Source organism: Cuculus canorus, chromosome 37, assembly GCF_017976375.1.
Source record: "Cuculus canorus isolate bCucCan1 chromosome 37, bCucCan1.pri, whole genome shotgun sequence".
Lineage (NCBI taxonomy): Eukaryota > Metazoa > Chordata > Aves > Cuculiformes > Cuculidae > Cuculus > Cuculus canorus.
This window is the reverse complement of record NC_071437.1, coordinates 802,113-814,598: the sequence shown is the minus strand read 5'-3', so window position 1 is coordinate 814,598 and position 12,486 is coordinate 802,113. Positions and strand designations below refer to the sequence as shown.

Here is a 12,486-nt window from a genome sequence, read left to right as displayed (position 1 = left end):
GAGCCAACTGGGAACCGGGCTGGGCAACTGGGAACAGACTGGGAGCCAACTGGGAACCGAGCTGGGCAACTGGGAGCCACTGGGAACCGGGCTGGGCAACTGGGAACAGACTGGGAGCCACTGGGAACCGGGCTGGGCAACTGGGAGCAGACTGGGAGCCACTGGGAACCGGGCTGGGCAACTGGGAGCAGACTGGGAACCACTGGGAACCGGGCTGGGCAACTGGGAACAGACTGGGAGCCACTGGGAACCGGGCTGGGCAACTGGGAAGAGACTGGGAGCCACTGGGAACCGGGCTGGGCAACTGGGAACAGACTGGGAGCCACTGGGAACCGGGCTGGGCAACTGGGAAGAGACTGGGAGCCACTGGGAACCGGGCTGGGCAACTGGGAACAGACTGGGAGCCACTGGGAACCAACTGGGAGCCAACTGGGAACCAATGGGAACTGGGCTGGGCAACTGGGAGCCAACTGGGAACCAGTGGAACCAACTGGGAACAGACTGGGAGCCAGTGGGAACCGGGCTGGGCAACTGGGAGCCAACTGGAAACCACTGGGAACTGGGTTGGGGAACTGGGAACCAACTGGGAGCCAACTGGAAACCAGTAGGAACTGGGCTAGGCAACTGGGAACCAGTGGGAACTGGGAACCAACTGGGAACCAACTGGGAAGCAATGGAAACTGGGAATCATCTTGGAACCAGTGGGAATTGGGCTGGGCAACTGGGAATCAACTGGGAACCAATTGAGAGCCAACTGGGAAGCAGTGGGAACTGGGAACCAACTGGGAGCCCACTAGGAACCAACTGGGAACCAGCGGGAACTGGGAACCAACTGGGAACCAACTGGGAATCAACTGGGAATTGGGAGCCAACTGGGAACCAACCAGGAACCAGTGGGAACTGGGAACCAACTGGGAGCCAACTGGGAGCCAACAGGGAAACAGTGGGAACTGGGAACCAACTGGGAATCAACTGGGAATTGGGAGCCAACCGGGAACCAGCGGGAACTGGGAAACAACTGGGAACCAACTGGGAACCAACTGGGAATTGGGAGCCAACCGGGAACCAGTGGGAACTGGGAACCAACTGGGAACTAACTGGGACCTGGGAGCCAACTGGGCGCCAATCGGGAACCAGTTGGAACTGGGCTTTGGGCGCCTTAAACTGGGAACCAGTAAGAACCGCTTTAACCCCCAGTCACGGGGTTTAACCCTCTCTGCGCCGCACCGGACGGACAGACGGACATTTGGGGGGGTCACACCCCCTCCCCCCCCCCCCCCTTCAGGGACCAAAAAAGCAAAGAGAGCCAAAACACCTCCTTTTATTCCCCCCCAAAAACAGCACTTTATGGGGGGACACACACAACACTGCGCCCCCAAAATGAGGGGTTCCCCCCCTCCCCTCAGAGCTCGTCCCCCCCCTCCTCCTCCTCGTCCCCCCCCCCCTCCTCATCGTCCCCCCCCTCGATTTCCCAATCGCCCCTCAGGATGCGATTGGGGCGCACGAACACCCCATGGCCGGGGGGGCACTCGAAGTACCGGCGGCCGCCGACGCTGGGGGGGGGAAAAAGGGGGAGAGGGGGGGAAAAAAAACGGGGAGAGGGGGGGTCAGAGGGATATACACCCCCCCCAAAAGAAAAAAAAAGGGGGGGAACCCCCAAAATGGAGATCCACCCCCCGGAAAAGAACACCACCAAAATGGAGACTCCCCCTATAAAGGACCCCCCCAAAAATGGAGACCCCTCCAGAAGAAGAACCCCCCTAAAAAGGACATCCCCAAAAGGAGACCCCCCCCAAAAGGAGACCCCCCCTAAAAAGGACCCCTTCAAAATGGAGACCCCACTAAAAAGGACCCCCCAAAATGGAGACACCCCCAAAATTGAAACCCCCCTATAAAGGAACCCCCCAAAATAAGGACCCCCCCCAAAATGAAGACTCCCCCCTATAAAGGAACACCCCAAAAGAGAGTACCCCCAACAGGAGTGCCCCTAAAAGAGACCCCCCCAAAAGGAGACCTTCCCCCAAAAGAGCCCCCCCAAAACAGGACTCCTCCCCCAAAAGGAGTTCCCCCAAAAAAGACCCCCCCAAAAGAGACGACCCCCCCAAAAAGGAGTCCTCCCAAAAAAACGAGTCCCCCCGAAAAGGAGTTCCTTCAAAATGGCCCCCCCAAAACGGAGCCCCCCCCAAACACCGCCCCCCCCCACCTGCCGTCGTGTCTCCCGACGGGATCATCGCAGCAGAGTCCGACCCAAAAACCCGGCTGGAAGGAGGTCTGACCTGAGGGGACAGAGGGGGGGACAGGGGGGTCACTGGGGACAATGGGGGGACAGGGGGGGGGACAGGGGGGTCACTGGGGACAAAGGGGGGACAGGGGGGTCACTGGGGACAGAGGGGACAAAGGGGGGGACAGGGGGGTCACTGGGGACAAAGGGGGGACAGGGGGGTCACTGGGGACAAAGGGGGGACAGGGGGGTCACTGGGGACAGAGGGGGGACAGGGGGGTCACCACTGGGGACAAAGGGGGGGACAAGGGGGTCACTGGGGACAGAGGGGGGGACGGGGGGTCACTGGGGACAATGGGGGGACAATGGGGGGACAGGGGGGTCACTGGGGACAAAGGGGGGACAGGGGGGTCACTGGGGACAGAGGGGACAGAGGGGGGCACAGGGGGGTCACTGGGGACAATGGGGGGGACAGGGGGGGACAGGGGGGTCACTGGGGACAAAGGGGGGGACAGGGGGGTCACTGGGGACAGAGGGGGGACAAAGGGGGGACAGGGGGGTCACTGGGGACAAAGGGGACAAAGGGGGTCAATAGTGACAATTGGGGACAAAGGAGGGGACAAAGGGGGTCAATAGTGGCAGTTGGGGACAAAGGGGGGGACAATGGTGGCAGCTGGGGACAAGGGGGCAAAAGGGGGTCACTGGTGGCAGTTTTGGCCACTTGGGGACAGTTGGGGACATTGGGGCCACGGACCGACGTAGGTGACGGTGGCGCGGCAGCAGGGCTGTCCCTCGAGCTGTACCCAACACCGTCCCCCGGTGACGATGGCGTCGGCCCGCGGCCGCTCCTGCGCTCGGGGACGGTGACGCTCCGGCCGCTGCGTCCCCTCCGCCGCAAAACGTCCCCAACGGCGCTGACGAAGGAAAGAACGAAGGGACTCTGGGGACAAAGGGACAGAGCGGTGGCGTCTGAGCGGCGGCAGTGGGGACACCGGGGGGACATCGTGGGGACATCGTGGGGACACCGTGGGGACACTGTGGGGACACGGGGACAGGGAAATACAGGGCTGGTGACACCGTGGGTATGTGGGGACACGGGATGAGGACAGTGTGGGGAGACCGTGGGGTCATTTGGGGCCACTGTGGGGACATCTGGGGACATTTGGGGCCACCGTGCAGTCATTTGGGGCCACTGTGGGGTCATCTGGGGACACAGTGGGGACATTTGGGGCCACTGTGGGGTCATTTGGGGACACTGTGGGGCCATTTGGGGCCACTTTGGGGCCATTTGGGGACATTTGGGGACACTGTGGGGACATTTGGGGACATTTGGGGCCATTTGAGGCCACTTTGGGGCCATTTTGGGACATTTGGGGACACTTTGGGGCCCTCTGACCGGAGCGCCGATCGTATTCGCTGTCGTCCATTTGATACTTCTCCACTCGCGAGAGATCCTCGAAGAGCTCCGCGGATGTTCCGCTGCGATCGATGACCTAAGGGGGACCCCCCTGTCACCAACGACCCCCCAAAACTCCCCCCCGGGGACAAAGGGGGACAGCGCGGGGGGGGACACGGGATCCGGGGGGGAAAAACGGGAATTTGGGGGCGGAAGAGGTGGATTTTGGGGTGAAAAACAGGGAATTTGGGGGCAGCAGAGGCGGATTTTGGGGGACAGAGAGGGGGAGCGCTGAGTTTTGGGGTGAAAAACGGGGAATTTGGGGGCAGAAGAGGCTGATTTTGGGGTGCAATGGGGGTTTTTGGGGTGTCGGAAGGAGACCCACGTGTAGGCGACAGCCGTCGGATACGGGGAAGGATCCGAGCGGAGCGTCGTCGGCGTCGAGGCGGGAAAGGAGCTCATCCTGAGCGCTGTAGAGCTCCAAATCCATCGCCGCCGCCGGAGCGCCGACCACCAGCTCCAACTTCCCCTGCGGGATCCGGAGGAGGGATCAGGCGGAGGGATCCGATCCCGAGGAATGGGATCTGACCCTGAGGGATGGGATCCAACCCCGAGAAAAGGGATCCGACCCCAAAGGACGGAATCTGACCCCAAAGGATGGGATCCGACTCCAAAGGATGGGATCCAGCCCCGAGAAAAGGGATCCAAACCCGAGGAACGGGATCCGACCACGAGGAAAGAGATCCAACCCCAAAGAATGGGATCCAACTCCAAAGGATGGGATCCGGCACTGGGATCCGGCACTGGGATCGGCCCTGAGCACTGGATCGGCACTGAGATCGGCACTGGGATCAGCACTGGGATCCAGTCCTGAGCACTGGGATCGGCACTGGGATCAGCACTGGGATCAGCCCTAAACACTGGGATCCAGTCCTGAGCACTGGGATCCAGCCCTGAGCACCGGGATCCAGTCCCGGGCTGTGGCCCCGAGCACCGGTATTCAACGCTGGGTGTCCGGATCCGGACTCCAGCCCTGAGCGCCGGGATCCGGTTGAGGCCCCGGTTGGTCCCATTCAGGCCCCGTTCAAGCACCGGTTCCGGCTCCGGTTGGTCCCGTCCAGGCCTCGGTTCGGGCCCCGGTCGGTCCCGTTCCGGCCTCGGTTCGGGCCCCGGTCGGTCCCATTCCGGCCTCGGTTCGGGCCCCGGTCGGTCCCGTTCCGGCCTCGGTTCGGGCCCCGGTCGGTCCCGTTCAGGACCGGTTCAAGCGCCGGTTGAGGCCCCGGTTCGGGTCCCGGTTGGCCCCGGTTGAGGCCCCGGCTGAGGCCCCGCTCGCCCCCGCCTCCCCGGTACCTTGAGCTCGGCGATGCTGAGGCCGGTGCCGAAGCGGCGGAGGGCGCGGAAGCCGCTGCCGCTGCTGCTGACGGTGAGGGAAACGGAGCCCCCACCGAGAACCACGGGCGCCGCCATCGCTACGGCCCGCGCCGCGCAGGCCCCGCCCACACAGGCCCCGCCCACACAGGCCCGGCCCACACAGGCCCCGCCCACACAGGCCCCGCCCACACAGGCCCTGCCCACACAGGCCCCGCCCACACAGGCCCGGCCCACAGGGAACCAGTGGCACCCAGTCCCCTCCCAGTCCCTCCCAGTCCCTCCCAGTCCCTCCCAGTCCTCTCCCAGTCCCTCCCGGTCCCCTTCTAATCCCTCCCAGTCCCTCCCAGTCCCCTCCCAGTCCTCTCCCAGTCCCTCCCAGTCCTCTCCCAGTCCCTCCCAGTCCCCTTCTAATCCCTCCCAGTCCCTTCCAGTCCCCTCCCAGTCCCTTCCAGTCCCTCCCAGTCCCCTTCTAATCCCTCCCAGTACCTTCCAGTGCCCTCCCAGTCCCCCCCAGTCCCTCCCAGTATCACCAGTATATCTCAGCCGTTTCCCCTCTTCACTTCATCCTTTATTTCCTCTCATTTTCTTCAGTTCATCCCAACGGGAACCAAAACCCCTTTATGATCCCAGTGCCTCCCAGTATGACCCCAGTGCCTCCCAGTATGATCCCAGTGCCTCCCTGTATGGCCCCAGTCCCTCCCAGTCCCCTCCAGTCCCTCCCAGTCCCTACCAATATACCCTCAGTCCCTCCCAGTCCCTCCCAGTCCCTCCCAGTATACCCTCAGTCCCTCCCAGTTTCTCCCAGTCCCTCCCAGTCCCCTTCTGATCCCTCCCAGTCCCTCCCAGTCCCTCCCAGTATACCCTCAGTCCCTCCCAGTCCCCTCCCAGTATACCCTCAGTCCCTCCCAGTCCCCTCCCAGTCCCTCCCAGTCCCTCCCAGTACACCCTCAGTCCCTCCCAGTCCCCTCCCAGTCCCTCCCAGTGCCCTCGGATGCTCCATATTTCGGCGGTTTGGCCCCGGATCGCCGTCGCGCCGTTCCCTTCTTGTCGCCCTCTTCCATTCCCGGCGGCGCCAATTCCAACACCGGAATCTTCAACGCCGTCACGGATTTCGGACTCTTCCTCTTTCCCTCTTCTTCCGGCGCCGTAAATCCCACATCGGGAATCGCCCACCAAACCGCCGCCGCCATCTTGGCTTTGACCTTCGCCGCCGTCGCGGTGCCGAGCGGCGCTTTCCCTCCTCCTCCTCCGTCGCTTTCCCGGCGTTTTCCGGCGTCGTTCCGAAGCCTTAAATCAGGACTGGAACCGCCAAATTTCGGTAACTTCACCTCCACTTCCGGCGTGGCGGGAAGTTTCGGCAAACTCGGCACGCGACGCATAACCGGCGACGGCAAAGCGATGGCGACGCGAGGCAAGCGCGAGGCCGGAGAGCCCTTCGGCGGCTTCACGGCGGCGCCGGCGGCGCCGAACGGCACCAGCGACAATTTGGGGACCTTCATTTTGGCGCCGGCGGTGGGCGTTGAGGCGACGTCGGCGCCGGCGCCCGCTTTGAGTTTGGCGAGAGCCGAAGCGAAGCGCGGCAACGCCGGTTTGGTGGCGATTTCCACGCTCGGCGCTTCCCGTTGGAGCTCGAAGAGCCCTTTGGCGCTTTCCAACGCCAAATCGACGCACGGTAACGCCAAACCCAACGCGGGAGGGGGTTCCACGTCGATGGTTTGGGGTTGCGGTGACGCCGGGACAACCAATTCCACCCGCGGGAGACGCGGTGACGGCTCTTTGGTGGTCAAACTCAACCCAACGGAGAGGTTGGGAGGCGCCAACTCAACCGTCGGCAATTGGGGGGCGTCGGCGTCGGCCATCTTTGGGGTTTTGGCGGCGGCGGCCGCGGCCTTCACGGTGAGGCGAGCGGGTGGCGCCGGTGGCGGCGGCGATGCGGTGTCAGAGGAGAGGGAACGGAGTCGCGACGGAAGCAGTTTGGAAAAGGACGGAACGCAGAGTTCCAGAGACGGTGATGGCGGCTGTGGGGGGAGATGGGCACCCATGGGACCTCCCGGCACCCATCGGAACTCACGGCACCCATAAGAACCCCCCGGCACCCATAGGGACCTCCCGGCACCCATAGGGACCCCCCGGCACCTATAGGCACCCATAGACCCTCATAGCACCCATAGATCCCTCCCAGCACCCATAGACCCTCACAACACCCAAAGGTCCCTCACAGCACCCATAGACCCTCCCAGCACCCATAGGTCCCTCATAGCACCCAAAGGTCCCTCCCAGCACCCAACGGTCCCTCACAGCACCCAACGGTCCCTCACAGCACCCATAGACCCTCCCAGCACCCATAGATCCCTCATAGCACCCATAGACCCTCACAGCACCCATAGACCCTCACAGCACCCATGGGTCCCCCCCAGCACCCATAGACCCTCCCAGCACCCATGGGTCCCCCCCAGCACCCACGGGTCCCCCCCAGCACCCATAGACCCTCCCAGCACCCATAGACCCTCCCAGCACCCATGGGTCCCCCCCAGCACCCATAGACCCTCCCAGCACCCATAGTCCCTCACAGCACCCATAGACCCTCATAGCACCCATAGACCCTCACAGCACCCATAGACCCTCACAGCACCCATAGGTCCCCCCCAGCACCCATAGACCCTCACAGCACCCAAAGGTCCCTCCCAGCACCCATAGACCCTCATAGCACCCATAGGTCCCTCACAGCACCCATAGGTCCCTCACAGCACCCATAGACCCTCACAGCACCCATAGGTCCCTCACAGCACCCATAGACCCTCACAGCACCCATAGACCCTCCCAGCACCCATAGGTCCCTCATAGCACCCATAGACCCTCCCAGCACCCATAGACCCTCCCAGCACCCATAGGTCCCTCATAGCACCCATAGACCCTCCCAGCACCCATAGACCCTCATAGCACCCATAGGTCCCTCACAGCACCCAAAGGTCCCTCCCAGCACCCATAGACCCTCATAGCACCCATGGGTCCCTCTCAGCACCCATAGACCCTCATAGCACCCATGGGTCCCTCACAGCACCCATAGACCCTCATAGCACCCATAGGTCCCTCCCAGCACCCATAGGTCCCTCATAGCACCCATGGGTCCCTCCCAGCACCCATAGGTCCCTCACAGCACCCATAGGTCCCTCCCAGCACCCATAGGTCCCTCATAGCACCCATGGGTCCCTCCCAGCACCCATAGGTCCCTCATAGCACCCATGGGTCCCTCCCAGCACCCATAGGTCCCTCACAGCACCCATAGGTCCCCCCCAGCACCCAAAGGTCCCTCACAGCACCCATAGGTCCCTCATAGCACCCATAGGTCCCTCACAGCACCCAAAGGTCCCTCACAGCACCCATAGGTCCCTCATAGCACCCATGGGTCCCTCACAGCACCCACAGACCCTCTCAGGACCCTCCCAGCACCCATAGACCCCCCCAGCACCCATAGGTCCCCCCCCGCACCCATGGGTCCCCCCCAGCACCCGCGGGTCCCCCCTCACCCCGGGCTCCTCGCGGGCTCTCCGGAGGCTGAAGGACACGCGGCACTTTCCGGCACTTTCCAGAACTTTGTGGACTTCTTCCACCTCAACGTCTTCAAAGGACACTCGAATGCCCTCCAAGAGATCACCTGGGGGGGACCCCAAAACCGGGGTAGGGGGGACCCCAAAACCCGGGGTAGGGGGGACCCCAAAACCGGGGTAGGGGGGACCCCAAAATAATGGGATAGGGGGGACCCCAAAAACCGGGATAGGGGGGACCCCAAAATAATGGGATATGGGGGACCCCAAAACCGGGGTAGGGGGGACCCCAAAATAATGGGATAGGGGGACCCCAAAAACCGGGATAGGGGGGACCCCAAAATGATGGGATAGGGGGGAAAAGGGGATATGGGGGACCCCAATATGGGATATGAGGGAGGACACCCCCAAAATGGGATACTGGGGGGGGACATATGGGGAGGACCCCAAATTGGGAGATTGGGGGCGTATGGGGAGGGGACCCCAAATTGGGCCATGGGGGGATTGGGGGGCGAATATGGGGGACCCCCAAAGGACCCCAAATTGGGCCATGGGGGGGAACATGGGGGACCCCAAAATGGGATCTAGGGGGATATAGGGAGGACCCCCCAAATTGGGATATGGGGGACCCCAAAATGGGATATGGGGGGGGACATGGGGGAGGGTTTGGGGGGACCCCAAAAAGACCCCAAATTGGGACATTGGGGGGATACAGGGGGGACACCCCAAAAAGCCCCAAATTGGGGGGTTTGGGGGGGAATTTTGGGGAGGCCCACACATTGGGGGGGGATATAACGGGGGGACCCCAAATTGGGCCATGGGGGACCCCAAAATGCGATATGGAGGGGGTACATGGGGGGGGACCCCAAATTGAGCTGTTGGGGGGGAGATTTGGGGGGATATGGAGGACCCCTAAAAGCACCAAATTGTGGGGGTAAATGGGGGGGATTTTGGGGGTACCCCCACCCCTGGGGGGGGGGTCTCACCTTGTTGGATCCGAAGGGATTTTGGGGCGCGGAGGACGTAAAGGCCGCGACGATCGCGGGCGACGGTGACACCCGACACCCCAACTTCGGGGCGCGTCTCCAGTTCCAACTGCAGAGGAGAAACGGGGACCCCCCCCGGACACCCCAAAAATCAACACCCCCCCAATGACACCCCAAAAGTCAGCCCAAACCCCCCCATTTGCACCCCAAAACTCAACACCCCTCATTGCACCCCAAAACTCACAACAAACCCCCTCCTGACACCCCAAAATAAAGCCCAACCCCCCCATTGCACCCCAAAACTCACCCCATGACACCCCAAAACTCAACACCCCCCATTGCACCCCCAAAACTCACCCCATGACACCCCAAAACTCACCCCAACCCCCCCATGACACCCCAAAACTCACCCCATGACACCCCAAAACTCAACCAACCCCCCATTGTACCCCTAAACTCACCCCAACCCCTCATTGCACCCCAAAACTCACCCCATGACACCCAAAATCTCACCCCAACCCCCCCATTGCACCCCCAAAACTGAGCCCCAACCCCCCCCCATGACACCCCCAAACCTCCATTGGGGCTCTCGGGGGGTCCTGAGACCTTCAGCTCCTGCAAAAGGGACCCCAAAACTGCCCCACTGCGCCCCCCAAGTGCCCCATTGCACCCCCAAATCCCCCATTTCACCCCCCAACACCCCAAAACCCCCCATTTCACCCCAAAATTCCTTATTTCACACCCCCAAACCCCCTATTTCACCCCCAAACTCCCCATTTCAGACCCCCAAACTCCCCCATTTTACCCCCAAACCCATTTCACCCCAAAAAACCCTCATTTCACCCCCAAACCCCCATTTCACCCCAAAAAAACCTTCATTTCACCCCCCAAAACCCCCATTTCACCCCAAAAAAAAACTCATTTCACCCCCAACCCCCCCATTTCACCCCCCAACACCCCCAAACTCCCTCATTTCACCCCCAAACCCCCCATTTCAGACCCCCAAACCCCCTATTTCACCCCAAAACCCCCTTTTCACCCCAAACTCCCCCTTTCACCCCCAAACCCTCAATTTCACCCCCAAACCCCCCGTTTCAGACCCCCAAACTCCCCTCATTTCACCCCAAAACCCCCTTTTCACCCCCAAAACCCCCAATTTCACCCCAAAACTCCCCATTTCAGACCCCCAAACCCCTCATTTCACCCCCAAATCCCCATTTCACCCCCAAACTCCCCTCATTTCACCCCCAAAACCCCCTTTTCACCCCAAAACTCCCCATTTCAGACCCCCAAATCCCCCCTTTCACCCCCAAACCCGGCAGCTCCGCACTCACCGCGGCTCTCACTGTGTCTGTGTGTCCCTCCCCGAACCCCAAGAATCCAAAACCCCCCCTCCCCCCCCGGGTCCCCCCCAAAGTCCCACCCCCTGTGTCCCCTCCCCCCCCCCCCAGCCCCCCCCGAACCCCAAACAAAGGAGGGGATTGTCCTGGGGCGCCCCCAAAGGAATGTGGGGAATGTGGGGGGGCTGAGGGGGGGGAGAGGAGTTCGGGAGTCGCGAACCCCCAAAATACCCCCCCCGGGACCCCCAAAATAGGACTCAAAGCACCTCCGGGAACCCCAAAACTCCTCAGGTACACCCAAAATAGGACTCAAAACACCTCCGGGAACCCCAAAACTACTCAGGGACCACAAAATGGGACTCAAAGCACCTCTGGGAACCCCAAAACTACTCAGGGAGCCCCAAAATGGGACTCAAAACACCTCCGGGAACCCCAAAACTACACAGGGAGCCCCAAAATGGGACTCAAAACACCTCCGGGAACCCCAAGACTCCTCAGGGAGCCCCAGAATGGGACTCAAAGCACCTCCGGGAACCCCAAAACTACTCAGGGAGCCCCAAAATGGGACTCAAAGCACCTCCGGGAACCCCAAAACTACTCAGGGACCACAAAATAGGACTCAAAGCACCTCCGGGAACCCCAAAACTACTCAGGGACCACAAAATGGGACTCAAAGCACCTCCGGGAACCCCAAAACTACTCAGGGACCACAAAATGGGACTCAAAGCACCTCCGGGAACCCCAAAACTCCTCAGGGAGCCCCAAAATGGGACTCAAAGCACCTCTGGGAATCCCAAAACGCCTCAGGGAGCCCCAAAATGGGACTCAAAGCACCTCCGGGATTCCTGGGTGCCCCCCCACACCCCCAAAAGCATCCCAGCAATGTGCTGACTCAGCAGTCTCTGCCCACCACCGCCGATGGGAACACAGGAGCAGCGATTGAGGCTGAGGAGATGCGGAGGAGACGGCGGAACCCACAGCCCCCCCAAAACATAACGGGGCGCTGCAGGGCCCCCCCGACCCCCAAAACCCCTCTTAGACCCCCATAATCCCCCCGAAACCCCCTCTTAGACCCCCCCGGACCCCAAACCTCCCCCCAAAACCCCCTCTTAGACCCCCATAATCACCCCCTAAACTCTTCTTAGACCCCCCCGGACCTCCAAAATCCCCCCCCGAGACCCCTCCTTAGAACCCCCCCAGACCCCCATAATCCCCCCCACACCCCCTCTTAGATCCCCCCAAACCCCCAAAATCCCTCCTAAACCCCTCTTAGATCCCCATAATCCCCCCCCAAAACCCTTAGACCCCCCCAGACCCCTAAAATCCCCCCGAAACCCATCTTAGACCCCCCCGACCCCCAAAATCCCCTCTGAGATCCCCCCGGACCCCCATAATCCCCCCCCAAACCCCCTCTTAGACCTCTCCGGACCCCCAAAATCCCCCCCAAACCCCTCCTGGACCCCCAGATCCCCCCCAACACCCCTCTTAGACTCCCCAACCTCCTCCCACCCCCCCCAAAATGATCACCCACACTTCTAACTCCATCCTTTTATTGGGGGGGGGGGGCACAGCCTGAGCACCACTCCCTTTGCTTTTTGGGGGGTTCCCATCACTTTTGGGGGGTCCT

General features: G+C 61.9%; 1 protein-coding gene across 1 annotated transcript; it reads right to left on the bottom strand.

Moving 5' to 3' along the window:
• Positions 1–1,444: 1,444 nt before the first annotated feature.
• TBCB (tubulin folding cofactor B) lies at positions 1,445–5,129 on the bottom strand (the record flags this gene model as incomplete). Its single annotated transcript, XM_054052836.1, has 6 exons — positions 4,968–5,129; positions 4,003–4,146; positions 3,618–3,714; positions 2,976–3,161; positions 2,204–2,276; positions 1,445–1,553 (listed from the first exon to the last, which is right to left on the bottom strand). Coding segments are annotated over exons 1-6 (726 nt in total), but the record flags the coding sequence as incomplete, so codon positions are not given.
• Positions 5,130–12,486: the final 7,357 nt, after the last annotated feature.